Source organism: Heptranchias perlo, chromosome 2 (genome assembly GCF_035084215.1).
Source record: "Heptranchias perlo isolate sHepPer1 chromosome 2, sHepPer1.hap1, whole genome shotgun sequence".
NCBI classification, from domain to species: domain Eukaryota; kingdom Metazoa; phylum Chordata; class Chondrichthyes; order Hexanchiformes; family Hexanchidae; genus Heptranchias; species Heptranchias perlo.
The window spans coordinates 126,774,963-126,791,491 of record NC_090326.1 but is presented as its reverse complement, the minus strand read 5'-3'; the positions used below and the strand labels follow the sequence as shown (position 1 = coordinate 126,791,491).

The 16,529-nt window shown below is 45.7% G+C and overlaps 1 protein-coding gene across 1 annotated transcript in view; it reads right to left on the bottom strand.

Moving 5' to 3' along the window:
* malrd1 (MAM and LDL receptor class A domain containing 1) overlaps positions 1 to 16,529 on the bottom strand; it is a 397,527-nt gene that overhangs the window by 49,465 nt on the left and 331,533 nt on the right. The window contains exons 31-32 of the mRNA XM_068007090.1: positions 15,448 to 15,605; positions 10,984 to 11,185 (exon numbers count right to left, since the gene is read on the bottom strand). Coding sequence (XP_067863191.1) covers positions 10,984 to 11,185; positions 15,448 to 15,605 — 360 coding nt within the window. The remainder of the gene's footprint in view (positions 1 to 10,983; positions 11,186 to 15,447; positions 15,606 to 16,529) is intronic.

The window sequence follows — 16,529 nt, the reverse complement described above, 5'->3', positions numbered from 1 at the left end:
GGTAAGTGACAAAGTTGGGGTGGGGGGGGGTGGTAATCAGAGGAAGAAGTGGAGGAGGAACTGGAGGATGCAGAGGAAGAACATGGCTTAGCAGCGCAGTGAGCTGCCAGAGCTATAAAACTGCAAATTATTGAGAGATTCTCCTAAACCATCCCTCCCCTTCCCAGAGCACCAACAGGCCCTCCTTCCATTTGACCCATTCTTCACACCCACCATATCAATGCCCTCAAACAGCACAACTTCATGGGTGTTCCTGTAACATTATGAAGATTATGAAAACCAACAGTAATACCATCAGAAATAGGAGTAGGAGTAGGCCATACGGCCCCTCGAGCCTGCTCCACCAATCATTAGGATAATGGCTGATCTTCGGCATCAACTCCACTCTCCCACCCAATCCCCATATCCCTTGATTTCCTTAGAGTCCAAAAATCTATCGATCGCAGTCTTGATCATACTCAATGACTCAGCATTCATAGCCCTCTGGGGTACAGAATTCCAAATATTCACGACCCTATGAGTGAAGAAATTCCTCCTCATCTCAGTCCTAAATGTCCAACCCCTTATCCTGAGACTGTGGGTGTTAAATTGAGCCGTGTAGCGCCCATTGTCTTGGATGTGCATGCACGTTTCCTGCTTGACATGTGCCAGACCACCTTGGTATAAGAGTTATGCGCTAATCCCGAACGCTGGAAGCATGTAAAGTAGGGAGAAAATGGCTGCAATCAGTGTGCAATGCTGATTTAAAGTGATACACACAACCTTGGACCTTAACGCTCAGTCTTATTCCCGACCATCGAAACGTTTCTTACAGTGCCTGAAGGACCGCCCCCCCACCCTCCCCAGGTGTTGCAGGTTATTTGCTGGATTAGTTCTTCTGGCTGCTGGAGGACTAGCAAGTGTTTTTTAAAGCTCCCTATTATTGAGAGTCCCTGCACTATTTTTGAGAGTGCTTTGGCAGGTATTGCCTTACGGGTTGGAAAGTTACAACCCTGGTGGAACAACATTCCTGCCAACCATGGGCGGTCTGCTAGGACTCCTGTTGGGCATTGAGCATGACTGGGAGCATGCAGAGAGGCCACGCCCAGCAGATCAAGCTGCGAGGAGACGGAGAACGAGGAGGCGCAGGGCACTGAGCAGGAGGCCCTACCCATCCGGGATCAATTCTCTTACCTCAACATGACCGAGGAGGATTGTATCCGACGCCTGAGGTTCACCAAGGAAGCCGTCACTGAGATCTGTCAACTGGTGCGGCCACAACTGCAGCCTCAGAGCAGGGCGAGGACAGCATTGCCTGTGGCTGTGAAGGTCACCGTGGCGCTGAATTTCAACAGCTCAGGGTCATTTCAGGCCTCTGCTGGCGACATGTGCAACATCTCACAGTATGCAGTGCACTGCTGCATAAGGGAGGTCACAGACGCACTGTACCACATGAGGAACAGGTTCATCACCTTTCCATTCGACAAAGACAATCAGAACGAGCGGCCATGGGGGTTCGCCTGCATTGCTGGCTTCCCCAAGGTGCAGGGTGCCAAGGACTGCACACATATTGCCCTGTGTGCCCTGCACATCAACTCGGCTGTCTTCGTCAACCGAAAGGGCTTCCACTTCCTCAACATGCAGCTGGGGTGTGACCACACGCATCGCATCTTGGAGGTTGATGGCCGCTACCCTGGGAGCAGTCATGACGCCTTCGTCATGCGGCAGTCCAACATGCCAGCTATCTTTCACCCAACTTGGCAAGTCAAAGGCTGGCTACTGGGCAACAAGGGCTATCCCCTCACGACATGGCTCATGACACACTGCGCACATGTGCACAGCAGGCCTATAATGAGAGCCATGCTGCCACATACAACATCGTGAGGCACACCATAGGCCTCCTCAAACAACACTTCCGCTAGACCGGTCTGGAGGAGCCCTGCAGTACTCCCCTGAGCGGGTGGGCAGATTCGTGGTGGTCTGCTGCATGCTGCACAACCTTGCTATCATGAGGGAACAACCTTTGCCACCAATGACTGCAGAAGATCCTGAGGAGGAGGAGGAGGAGGAGGAGCTGGAGGAGGAAGAGGCTGAGGAGGAGCAGGAAGAGGGGGTGGAGCTGAAAGAGGAAGTGGAGGAAGACGCAAGGGTGCAACAGGAACCACACGTCTTGTCTGCAAAGGCCGTGCGTGCTCGCCTGATCCGTGCCCGCTATCAATAATTGGAACAACATTCCCCAACTCACCAACAGTCCTACATTCCCCACCTTTCCCCTCCCACAAGACAATCAAATCGCCCTCCATCAGATTACACATTGGTGTCCCTCTCAGTTCATTGCATGAATTAAAAACCACCGCCAAATGCAAAATCTAACTCTCATTTATGGATCAATAAATGAAAATATGCAAACATAACAGAACTATTCACCCTTGTGCATTCCCTTAGCGCCTGTTGTACGAGATGCTTCCCCAGCGACTGGAGCATGGGTGGTGGAAGACTGCTGGCTTTCAATGGAGGAACATCCAGATGGCCTTGGAAGACTACCTCGAGCAGTTCTGGGCCTGGACAGCCTGGCTTCAGACTGCACCATCTCAGCATGGGCTGCAGCAGTCTGGCCTGGCTGGCCAAGAGGCAACAACAGGGGCACTGGCGGAGCGGCAGGGGTGGGAGCAGGAATGCTGTCGTCCTGAGAGAGGACAGCAGGTCTGACTGCCATGGCGCCACTGCTACTCTCCTGGGGCGGCGCCTCAGCACTCCTGGTGATCGGCTGGAGAACGGATTGCTGGAGTGCTGTGATGCCCTGGAAGCCCCGTTCCACAGTGGTCCCCAGAGCCACGATAGCAGCAGTCTGAGCTGCAAATGCAGTAGTCAGACTTTGGATGGCAGATGTTTGCGCTGCAATGGATGCTGTGACATCAGTCATCAGACGCTGCATCATGGTGGGTTCCACAGGTGTGCTGATGGAGGTGACCACCCGTTCCATGTTGGAAAGGATGGGCTCCAAGCTCTGCGCAAAGCCCTGCGCCAAGTTGGAGCTGGACTCCTCCGTGCCCCTTCTCATTATGCACAGGCTTTCCAGTGCCCCAGCATTTGTTGGTGTACGCCCATCAGCCTCTTCTGTAGCCTGGCCCATTGAAGTCCTCATCTGACTCCTCTGCAGCAGAACTAGTGAGCGACCTCGCCCTTCGGCGAGCTGGCACCTATGATATCCAATCCCTCCGCACCGGCTCCTGCGTACTTGTGCTTGGTGTCTCACCGTGTGCCGATCCCTCCTCTAACCTAACCTCTAAAGGACGCGCAGTGTCAGTCTCTGAGCTGGTGGAAGCAAGTGTCAGATCGAGTGACTGTGTGGCTTCAGTGTCCTCCTCCTCCTCCTCCTCCTCCACCTTGGGTGCCGCCACGTGTTCTTGGGTATCTACAATGACAAAGGGAAACAGGTTGAGTTGTGGAATGGGGAGAGGAGCAAGTAAGAGGTGTGTGCTGGCAGCATGTGCAGGACGTGAGTCAGAAAAGATTGTGGGAGGAGGGAGATGTGGAAAAGGAGAAGGATCATTAGATATGCAGAGACCTCCTTCACCGGGACGTCCAGTGTGGCACGTTGTGACGGCTGCAGCGATGGCCCGCCCAATCATCCGGAGCACCGTCTCCTCTAGGGAGATTGAGGACGTGTAGACGTGCCCGTCCAGCCTCAGGTCCCTCCGGCTGGCGGGTGTTCTACGCCACCTTCCCTTGCAAGACAGAGGACAGTGTGTCAGTGAGTGTCCTGCAAGTGTGTGGGTGATGTGCCTGTCATGGTCGAATAGCTGCCAGTTTGTGTGACTTGAATGGTGGTTGTGTGGCCTGCAAGTGTGTGCAATGTGCAGGTGAGATGCAGCATTGCGTATGAATGGCAGTGTTTGTTGGTGGGTGGGTGATGGGAGGTGTCGTGCATGGAGTATTGGTGCAGTTGGTAGGATGTGCCACTTGACACTTGCGTTCACTCACCTTGACCACTCGTGTTAAATCATTAAATTTCTTGCGGCACTGCACCCACGTGTGTGGTGCAATGCTCCTCGCATTCACCTCCTGTGCCACGGCCTGCCAATGCCTACGCAGTTGTAGTCTAGACAGTCTCCAGCGACCCTGCGGATACATGCCTGCCCTCCTCTGGTCCACACCTGCCACCAGGGCCTCCAGAGCATCATCGGAGAATCGTGGAGCCCGCTCTCTTGCTGGTGCAGCTACTCGTGATGCCATTCTCCCTTCTCCTACTTGGCTATGTATCTGCCATTGGAAATGTGCCTGCACCTTTAAGTAGTCCAGGCAGCTGATGACGTGCATTGTCCACGCCCTATTTCCAACTTCCTCATTCTCCGTGCAGCCCCTCATTAGTGAGGGCTGCGCTTGCTGCACGGAGATTTCATGGTAAATATCAGGCAGCACAAAGTTCACATGCTGCCTGTGTAGGTTCCGTCGGGCACGGGGTAGTAGCGCAACGCGCTACCATCGCCCAGAATGGACCCTTATCCAATTTTTCCCCCGATGTCCCCTAGTTCCAGACTCTCCAGCCAGGGGAAACATCCTCTCAGCATCTATCCTGTCATGCCCTCTTAGAATCTTATATGTTCAATGAGATCACCTCTCATTCTTCTAAACTCCAGAGAGTATTGGCCCATTCTACTCAATCTCTCCTCACAGGACAACCCTCTCATCCCAGGTATCAATCTAGTGAACCTTCGTTGCACCGACTCTAAGGCAAGTATATCCTACCTTAGGTAAGGAGACCAAAACTGTACACAGTACAGCAGGTGTGGTCTCACCAATGCTCTGTACAATTGCAGCAAGACTTCCTTTCATATGTACTCCAAACCCCTTGCAATAAAGGCTAACATACCATTTGCCTTCCTAATTGTTTGCTGTACCTGCATGTCAACAATCTAAAAGAAAAAAAACAGTTTACTTCACTACTCCAAAATACTCCAGTCTTGATTTGATAAATGGTTACACTGATCACGAAAAACTACAAATCATCCTTGTACAAACCCCTAGTGCCAGTCTTGTGTGCCTGTTTATCTATTCTAATGCTGCTATGGGGTGGTTCCTCAGTAGCTCTCGCTTGGGAGGTGGGAGACTGTTGAACTTCCACTGAGGATACTTGAGATGGCCATGGTGGGTGACCTCTGGCCATTGACGACCCAGCTTCACACTGCTGGGATTCGACTTTGGCCGAGGAAATCTGTCTCAGCTGGTTGTCTGGCACCAACAAGGGCACTGGTTGAGAGGCAGGCAAGGGAGCAGATGTGCTGTCATTCTAAGAGAGGACAGCATGGGCCTCTCCCACGGAGCTAATACCACTCAGAACAGAGTGCAGGCACGCTGGGAGGTTCTTGAAGCCCATATCCACACTCTTCTTCATGCTTTGTAAGCCAGAGGAGATGCTAGATCTCAGAGCCAAGATGGCAGTAGTCTGAGCTCCCACTGAAGCTGTCAGAACTGTTACCAGAGTCAACCATCTGCCCACAAAGCTTACTTGTTTTTGTCCTCTGGCACTCTTTTGTATTCTTTCTCGCAGTTTCCTGTGCCCCAAACTTGACATCAACAGCAAATTCGGACATTATTTGCCTTCTGCCTATGTCAAAATGAATTATATAAGTGGGAAAAAGCCACGAGGCACACCACTACCCATATCCATCCAATCTGGAAAACATCCATTTATCCCACTCCTTTCTTACTTATCTCTAGCCATATTTCTATCTGATGTGGAGATGCTGGTGATGGACTGGGGTTGACAATTGTAAACAATTTTACAACACCAAGTTATAGTCCAGCAATTTTATTTTAAATTCACAAGCTTTCGGAGGCTTCCTCCTTCCTCAGGTGAACGATGTGGAAATATTTCTATCTGTGTGTTACATTCCCCTTAATGCAAAGTGCATTAAGATTTTATTAAACCTTGGATCCTCAAGAGGTCGCAGTACTGCTTTGTTTACTTTGCCATCCTGCCATTGAAATGAGGGCTTCCATCAGCCAGCAGTAAAACAAATGGGGCATTAATCTGGTGTTTATGTGAAATAATCAGTGTGAACCATAGATGGCAGTTAAGACTTGAGCACATGATCTAGATTGACACTTCAGTTCTGCACTGTAGGGGGTGCTGTCTTTTGGAGGAGATTTTTAAATGAGTCATTTGCCCTCTTAGATAAATAGAAAAGATCCAATAGCACCATTCAAAGAAGAGCAACAGAGTTGTCCCAGTGTCCTGGCCAATATTTATTCTTCGATTAATATCACCTAATCTAGTTATTCTAATTTTTTTCTAATGTTAATACCTGTTGCTGTTTTCTTCTTATTCATGGATCCCACTGTCCATTTTGGAGATAGGAGCAACTTAAAACAAAACTAGGTTGGTATAGGCTGAAAACTAGTTTTAAAAACCTGTTTACTGTTCCTTTGAAAGGCTTTAAAAGGTTAATTCACTGTCCCTGTGCTCTCAGTCGGAAAATGTGATTGAAGGGAATGCAGGTCAGTGAATCAATTCGACAGTTTTGTCAGCTCATCTCTGACCCATGCTCCCTAACACAGGTATGGTGGACTGAATGCCCTCCTTCTGTAATGTAAAATTGTATGATTCTATGATCGCACCACCCATCCCCCTTGCATGGAATCTCGTTATACAATAGCACATATGATAGACCGGTCCAATTTGTAGGCCCAATCTGAAGACCCACGTTTTTTGATTGGGGGCGGGGAATAGATGATAGGATAAAAGTTAATTTAGAAATTTTAATAATTGCTCAAACAGTTCATTTTTTACTTTCAGAGCTTGCAGAAATGATTGAAATTAAGCAGTAAAGTAATCTCTGTCCATTTTCAATAATTTAAAAGCTGGAGTGTTATGTTTAATCTTCAAAAGAAATTTGTGCTTCCTTTAATAACATGAGGTTGTGGGTATGGATTCTTGGGTGGGTTGATGGAATTTAGGCCACCAGCACGATACAAAGATGGGAAATGTGTGATTGGGCATAAGTTGCTAATGTTGAGACATAACTATCAAAAACCTTAATAACTCTGGCAAACAGGAAAGCTTGAATCTAATATTAAATGATGACTCAACAGACAAGTGGAGAAATTTACTGAAGTGAAGTGATTTCTTATCACTCTCCTGCTGATAACCAACAAAATACTCGTTGAGCTAGTGGCAATGCACTTCAGACTTCACAAACATTTTAGCACTCTGAGCTTACATCTTTCGTAGGGATGAAGGTCACAATAAGTTGTGGTAAAAATAAAACAAATATATCACAAAATTATTTGCCACTGATAACATCACCAATATGTTTGTGTGTGGAATTTGGGCTGTGCAAAGTCAGTGAGTGTCAGCAGACTATTTGATGATAGAAACATTATAGAGGCATAGAAACATAGAAATTAGGAGCAAGAGTAGGCCATTCGGCCCTTTGGGCCTGCTCCACCATTCAAAATGATCATGGCTGATTGTCTAACTCAGTACCCTGTTCCCGCTTTTTCCCCATATCCCTTCATCCCTTTAGCGTTAAGAAATATATCTATCTCCTTCTTGAATCTATTTAATGACTTGGCCTCCACTGCCTTCTGTGGTAGAGAATTCCACAGGTTCACCACCCTCTGAGTGAAGAAATTTCTCTTCATCTCGGTTCTAAATGGCATACCCCGTATCCTGAGACTGTGACCCCTGGTTCTGGACTCCCCAGCCATCGGGAACATCCTCCCTGCATCTAGTCTGTCTAGTCCTGTTAGAATTTTATATGTTTCGATGAGATCACCTCTCATTCTTTTAAACTCTAGTGAATATAGGCCTAGTCGGCCCAATCTCTCCTCATACGTCAGTCCTGACATCCCAGGAATCAGTCTGGTAAACCTTTGTTGCACTCCCTCCATGGCAAGGAAATCCTCAGATAAGATGACCAAAACTGTACACAGTACTCCAGATGTGTCTCACCAAGGCCCTGTATAACTGCAGTAAGACATCCCTGCTCCTGTACTCAAATCCTCTCGCAATGAAGGCCAACATACCATTCACCTCCCTAACTGCTTGCTGAATGCTCGCTTTCAGCGACTGGTGTACAAGGACACCCAGGTCTCGTTGCACCTCCCCTTTTCTCAATCTGTCACCATTCAGATGATAATCTGCCTTTCTGTTTTTACATCCAAAGTGGATAACCTCACATTTATCCACATTATACTGCATCTGCCATGTTCTTGCCCACTCATCCAACTTGTCTAACTCACATTGGAGCCTCTTTGCATCCTCCTCACAGCTCACATTCCACCCCAACTTTGTGCCATCTCACAATCTCACAATCTATCCCTAACAATTTACGTTTCCCTATGTAAGGTCTGTTTCCATTATCAGACTGTCCTGATGCAATGCACCATTCAGAGGGAATGTTAGTTGAGCCCCTAATTTCCCAACCAGTGCTCCTGGACAAGTGTTATCCTGTGCCAGGTGTGCCCAATGGCAGAATTACCCCTGTAATGCCGACCTCACCAGTTAGTGGTCCATTTATAGGATTTGGTAAGCTGAGGAATTCCGAATTACACGCAACACAGGAAAAGAATCTTGGTGTGTGCCATTGTTTACAACTTACAACTTACAGAACCATTTATGAATTTAATTTCTTTCACCAGTTTTAGACTTTCTTTTATCTTTCTATAGGTATCAATTGGTGGATGTATTGTAGTGAAGTAGGAGGAGGAAAGTATAGTTGTGAAATACAGAAAGCATAGGAAGCATATGACTTGCAGTAAGTACTATCCAAGGTAACGGGGGTACCACAATAGAGTCAGCTTCTATGTATAGCATGAGGATCCAGAAGTTGTGATTGAAGTGTGCAACCTGTAACAAAAAGACATGCAGGGAACAGTCAACCATCTACAGTGTACCAGTAATGTCAGGGATGACCCCCCCCCACGCCCCCACCAACTGCCATCAACCTCTTTGCTACAGGAACCTTTCAGATACTCATAGGCCATCACTGGAGTTGGCTATTTTGTTTAGTTTTTGGACTAATGCTTTATTTTATACATAGTGAAAGAATGACAGACTGCAAGCGATATGAAGGTGAATCATTTGATTCAGTTTTGTGTACTAGTTGTATATATGTTTAAAGTGTTTGGACGACACATTTGCTCCATGTGTTACGAATTTTTCCGTCTTTGCTGTGGATGTGCCCTATTAAGTATTCCCTTAGCTGAGATATTAGCCGTGGTGGGTGGGTGCATAGCTCACTGGTGAGCTGAAGAAGATATGGAAGGCATTCCACCTGGATCTGTGACTCACCTTCATGGATCAGCAACAGCACCAGGTGTCTCCTTTGCTACACTTGCTACTCTCTCATTGCTTTCAGAGATATTACAGGGCAAAATGATTGCACAAAAAGCTGCTGACATGAGTGCGAACTGGGCTCTCCTGTGCAATTCCATCAGAGAGCCAAGGAAGTGGAGTGAACAGAGAGTCAAGGACCTTTGAAAGGCCCTGATAGGGAAGTGAGGGTTAATTTTTTGGGAAATGAGGCAGAAATTTTAAGGACAATGGTAATTACCATGTGATACAAAAGTGACAGAAATGTTAAAGTCACTGAAAGAGGGTAAAGCCTTAGTGCCATATAGCCTATGCACAAGGTTATTTAGGGAAATGGCCAATGAAATGTGACATACATTTGGCAGGGATCATTAGGGTATGATCAGAATTTCCCTGGGGTTCTCTGTTTACAGCGTTTCTCCAGAGTTTCTGTCGATCTTCTTCCAAAGTTCCTGTGGGAGATTGGGAGAACCTTGTGTGGAAATTCTAGTTTGGGGGCAAACCTCCCCACCAAATACGTGCTCAAGAGAATCCATTACGGAAGTTTCCAGAATGTTCAGGATTTCTTTGCTAAATCAGGATTTTCTCATTTGCCACTCAGCCATTTTTTACCAAAAATTGCACAATCCAGAGCTGTACTCCAAACATGGACATTCATACTCGTTAAGTGGCTCATTAGCTGCTTGAGAAATGATAAAGGACATTATTGATTTGTGCACATCACTGCTATTTTTCATTGCCATTTACAAATACAGATTTCTAAACTGTGTGTTCCTGTGATTCAGTGCTTGATTGCAAAAACAAGGTATTTTTCTCATTTTTTTGCCGAGAGGAATGTTGGGTGCAAGATGCTAATTTTGCCTATTTTGAGTATGTGCGTAGGTAATAGGTGTCCCAGTAAATAACATCTAAAGCTGCCTATCACAGAGACCATTACAAAGCCTGCATCCCGACAATGCTTGATTGTGCTAGATCCAGACTTACTGTCAACAGTACATTCAACAGCTTTTGCAAGCCTGAAAATAACTATAGTAAATAAGCCTTTTTAACAGGATTGATAAAAATCTGCCTTAATGTACAAGTAGTCCCATAGTTACTGACTGTCTCACAGACTGGACATGGGAACCTCGTTTCATAGAAGAGGTTATTTGACATGCTTAAATGGACCACTTGAGTAAAATAGCAGAGGACAGTCAGTGCCTGTGGAACGATACCCCGACAGGAGCCACTCGCTCATTGAGAGGAAGAAAAAGGGGAGAAAATCAGAGAGGGAAAAACAATTACAGTATAAATTCTTTTTACACTTTTACATTACTGTTGCAGACCTGGAAACATTAATAAGGCAGTTAAAATGTCATAATTACTCCTGACATCCCAAGTACATTTATTACTGTAATATTGGGATTTGTTTCAGTGCTATAGATTGAGAGATGAATATTTTTAAAAATGGCCAGTGCAGGAAGACTGGAATTTCCTTGGAGCTGCTGGCAGAATAAAGGTTAATTTGAAAACTCACCCATATAAGAGGAGTCTAATTGAAGGTTAGAATGCAGACAGTACCTCTGGCTGTCTCAAAAAAGAGTTACAAGATAATAAGGGGACGAGTGTGTAGTGGCAGCAAACTCTCTGCGCTATTGCTGACACCCATTAATGTACATCGAAGAGCAGGTTTCATGGTACAGTACCTCCAGCAACACATTCCAGGGTAAAAGAGATGTCATCAATTGCAATGTCTGTGCGGTCATCTCCACCCACTTCAGCTTCAAACACAACTTCAAATGGATAGTTGTTGGAGACAATCACATTGGCATAAATCCAGTTGTCCTTCTTGTTCCCAGTCACTGACCACATCAACAAGGGCATTCCGCTCTCTCCGGCACTGTAAACCTAGAAGAGAGAAATATTTCCCAAAACATTACCGAGCTGACACAAAGCAGAATGGATCTTCTCATTTTTCATTTCTGGATCACTGGTTTACACATAAATTTTCTTGCTTCTGAACTACTTGCCCCAGAAATAAGCTTTTCTGAAATATCAAAAGGGCTGCCAGTCACAATTTATGGGAATTATCAACACAAATCTGAACACTTACTCATTTTACTTTCGTGTCAAACCAACAAGTATGAACAAACAGACTCCAAGAGAATGTAATAGAATTACTGTGTATTGCCTTATTGCTTATTTTACAGGAAGCCATCAGTTCAAATAAATATTGTTTACTTTTAAACATTAGCCCCAACATTGCCAAAATCTGCCCCTGATAGAGTCCCAGTCGACAGAAGCACAGATCAGTGAACTGGGCATGGAGTTCAGTGCATCCAGTTCGTGGCATCCCAATATTTCAGCCATTAAAATCAATAGAAAATGGAAATAACTTACCTCATCATAAAAGAAAAGTGGCCTATGAATTATAAGCAAATAGTTCTAATGTCTGGAAGAGTAGCCTTCTAAATTTGTACAAGTTTTGAAATAAAATTTATTGATATTAAGAAATTGAGACAGAGGGTCGTTTTCCAAGAGTCCTCCACTGCACCCAGCACATATCGGAAAATTGCGGTTGTTGCCTGTAATTTTTTGATACGTGCAGGCAAGGGCTTGGAAAATATATCCTAGGGTTCTTGCTCTGGCATCTTTTAATCGCTCTGGGGCACAATTTATCATTGGCTATAGTCAAAAGCAGCACAAACACTGAGGGTAATAACTTTTTCCCAGTCATGACTACGAAGCCTGGATACACTGCCCTAGAAATTCAGTTATGCCCGTAAATGGGCATGTAAGGGGCTGGGCGCGTGCTACACACACCCGTTCACTTGGGCGCAGGGACCATTGTGAAATTGGTGCTGGGACCTCTAAATAATGGGTCAGGCATGCAGCCAATGCTATATGCGCTGCTCATTGACTGTGTGCCTGTTTGTGGGGTGGGGGGGTGGAATCGGGCATTTCTGACACAACTTAAAGACAGCCAACACCTCTTGAAAGGGAAGTGTACTGTGGTTGTGGACAGAAGGGAATGCTTGTGAAGAGAGAAATGGCTGCAACACCTGTAGATCAGGCCCCCAAGTTCTCTGATGCCACTTTGGAGGTCCTGGTCCAGGTGGTGGACAGAAGGAGGAAGATCCTGTTTCCCTTGGGGACAGAAATCCATCCACGCAACACATCCATCGCCAGTGGTAAGATGTGGCTGAGGCGGTCAATTGAAGGACGTGGCTGCAATGCCAAAAGAAGTTTAATGATTTCATCAGAATTATCAAATTAAGAATCCTACCTCTAACCTCAAATACTCTCTCCTCACACCTACCCCACCTCCAGCCTCACTACTCATAATACTCCCCTCTCCCGCTTTCCTTCACTCTCTCACAATGACAGCACCACACTTTACTCCACCACAGTCTCTGTCTACTCACACACTCTGCACCTCCTACTCTCACCACAGTTGCAACTCTCACCTCACATCTTGCAAACAACATCTGCATGTTACACCATGACAGGTACATTCTCAAAATAGTTCACAAGGCTCCCGCAAACATTCCTTTCACACACTTCATGAGGCAGCAGATGGTGACCAGAGAAGCCAGATGCCGCCTGCACAATCTCTCCCCACTTGAGGAGGCCATCATGAAGGGTCTAGACAGAGTAGATAGAGAGAAACTGTTCCCATCAGCAGCAGGGTCAACAACCAGAGGACACAGGTTTAAGGTGACTGGCAAAAGAACCAAAGGTGACATGAGGAAAAACTTTTTTACACAGTGAATGATTAGGATCTGGAATACACTGCATGAGGGGATGGTGGAGGCAGATTCAATCATGGACTTCAAAAGGGAACTGGATAAGTACTTGAAAGAAATTTGTAGGGCTATGTGGATATGGCAGGAGAGTGGGACTAGCTGGATTGCTCTTGAATAGAGCCGGCATGGACTCGATGGCTAAATGGCCTCCTTCCCTGCTGTAACCTTTCTATGATTCTATCACAGGCAGGGAGCAGAGCCATGACTGTGATGAGTGGCAAGGCTGGAAGAGACATTATGCAGGGTCTCTTCACACCTTACCCTCTTTCTCACTTCTATCACACTCTACACATTCTGAATGACAAACTGCGGCTACTTTCAGCAGCCACTCATCTCTCTCTGCTCTCCCTTCACACTAAACGCTAACCCGTGTCCCTCTCTTTCATCTGAGGTGCTGAAAATGTCGAGGCCCCTGTGCCACTTCAGGAGGAGGAGGACAGACATTTTGAAGATGCAGTGTCACTCGATTTGTCCTTAGCAAGCGCCAGGTCAAAGACCGGCACAATACATACTTTAGAGGCTAGGTTAGAGGAGGGGTCTTCATGTGCTGAATCACTGGCCACAATTGCGCAGGAGCTAGGGCAGGGGGATTGGACACTGCAGATGCCAGCTCGCCAGAGGGCGAGATCACATACTAGCTCTGCTGCAGAGGACTCAGATGTTGACTTTGAGGGCCCAGTCCACTGAAGAAGCCTCAGGGCATACACCGGGAAATGCTAAGTGCACTGGGCAGCCTGCTAGCGAGCTTGCATTCAATGGCTCAGAGCATGGAGGAGTCCAACTCCAACTTGTATCGCGGTTTCATGCAAAACACGGAGACCATTCTGTCCCACATGGACCGAACTGTCAGCTCCATCAACATGACAGTCGCATTCACCATGATGGAGCCTCTGGCGACAGCTCTGACAGCTTCCAAGTTAGCTCACACTGCTCACAAAGCTCAGACGGCTTTTATCTTGGCTCTGGGGGCCAGTGTTCTTAGCGGTTTCCTGTGCGTCACATTACTCCTGCACTCTGTTCTTGCGCAGAATCGTAGTGTTGCTGAGGTGCAGCCCCAGAAGAGTGGCCTTGGCTCCATGGAACCTTAGCACCCGCTGTCCTCTCTCAGGACGACAGCATGCCAGGTCCTCTACCAGTGCAAAAGGGTGAACCTTAATTATTGCAGTTAAGTGTCATTCAAATCCGAAGAGAGTTTTTCAAGTAAAGTTTCTGTATTCTGGGTCTTGTTTGCAGCAGAATTGAAACCTTGCATCAGGAGGTAGTTTGGCTGGGGGAGTGGATTCCCTGACTAGGCATTGCTTTTGCCCTGGTCTGGGATCTATTGGACAGTCAGCATGCTGTGAGAAACAATGCATAAAGACGTCCTGGCTGATGGATGTCGGGTCCAGCCTGGATCCTGGCCTGGATCTCTTAAAATTTTCTTTAATTACCTAATTTTGTAAGAAGGCTGGTATGCCAGAAATTTTAATCTTCTGTGCTGATAGTACTGGTACCCCCCAGAGCTGCTCTCCAGTGCCACGTTTATGACCCCTCTGCAGTGGCAGGCACCAGAGGTGAACCCATAGTGGCACGATGTTCACCGGAAAAAAGCAGATTAGGGAACCTTCCCCTGATCCCGAAAAATTCCCATTGGGTGTATTCCAGCTCTTATGCTGGAATTGTGGACCCTCTGTGTTTGGGCCCCATGTGTTTATTTTTTGCCTGTACTTATTTTACTTGCTCTGCTCTGCCCAACTTGGCAAAGGTGGCCACTGAATCCATAGGGTTAGGACGCAAATACATTTCCTGGCACCAACATTCGACCACATTTTCTGAATTTGTTATACTTTTATCGAATGCTTCTAGTTAATAGCCCATGCATTACTTTCAAGGATCTTGACCAGAGACTGCCTTTGGAATGATGAAAGCCTACAAATCTGTCTTACTTACCAGCCTGAGAAAAACAAGGAATAGCATTAACCATTTTATTTTATTATTGTGACTCTGCCTGAGCTATGTCTATGGAACCATTCCCCAATAGACATCCATAATTGATGTCAGTTGAGTGACTGTGTGGTAAGTATAAAACCCATAATGGTGACTTGCAGGAGAGTGTAAAAACGGAGCTGATAACATTAATTTCTTCTACAATGTAGGAACCTTTGAAATAAGCTTTTTAAATCAATTTTATATTTTGTCATCATCAATTGCTTGCTGAGTTGCTTCCTAACCCTCTCCAGATTTTTGCTCCCAAAAAGTAGACAATTGTAGATACGTGTCATGAAATAGTGTTAACCAGGACAGATGTGACAAAACTGTGACCCGTCAGTCTGAATTAGTTTTAGGAGCAGTCAGCAACCGTACTTCTATAAATGTTTCCCTTACCTTTAAAGTTCCCATTTCTTTTGAACCATAAATATAGTACCAGAAACGCAGGTGACAGACTCCAACACTTGCCGGGAAGAGATGGGTGGTGGTTATTCTTGCAATGTCACCTTCGCGCTGGGCTTTAGAATCAATGTACAGAAACATTCCTCCAACCCCTTCAAATAAAACAAATACCATTATGTATTTTATTGAATTTCTCAGCTTCAGTAAAGCTGACAAATAACAATTGGCAGATCACAAGCAGCGCAAATTTATGTAGTTATGTTTACTTGCGTGCAGACATTACATAATAAGTTGCCTTCATGTTTATATCAACAGTAAAAAGACATCACTCACACCAACCTCATAAAAACATTAATCTGTTCCTAGCATTGTGAGCTAGGGAACTCACTGAAAAGAATAATTATCCACTTCACCGGGAAAGGTAGAATTTGACATATGAATTCCCCACATTAATGGAAATCATACAGATTAATGCATTTTCCCTATCTTGTGGAACGTAGCGCAATCGTGTTTAGAATGTCGAAGAAAAGTAACCTGCTGTGTTTTCTTTACAACATTTTGGAAGAATTTACTTTGTATGTTGTGAAACAAAATCATTTTTTGTGCCTAAATATTTTACAGTCTGAATTATTTTTTTCTTCTTAAAAAATACATAATGCTTACCATCCAGTTGCCCTAGTTTAATGTTTTGTTCATAATATAACTCAGGGGCCATTAGTTTGTCCCTCTTCTCCTTAACCTGTACTTTCTGTGTCTCTGGAGCTATACTTGAAGCCTGGTGACTGCGGTATTTAGACTGAGCTATAACTCAGTGAGGTTCATTCCTTCTCCTGGCCTTATTTACCAACAAAGAGAGGCAAGGAAATGCTATGGGAATGCAGGGTATCTTAGTTACCATATAGAAGTTAAAGATTCTTACTAAAATAGAACTATTTAATAGAACTATTGGTCCTGAAGAATTTTTTTTCTCTTTCCTTGGGGAAGTGTCTAGGCCTCACTTGGTAACTTCTTGCAGTAGAACGATTGAATTCATGAGCTCACTGTTTTGAAACTCATGTCTCATCGCTCTGTGGTCA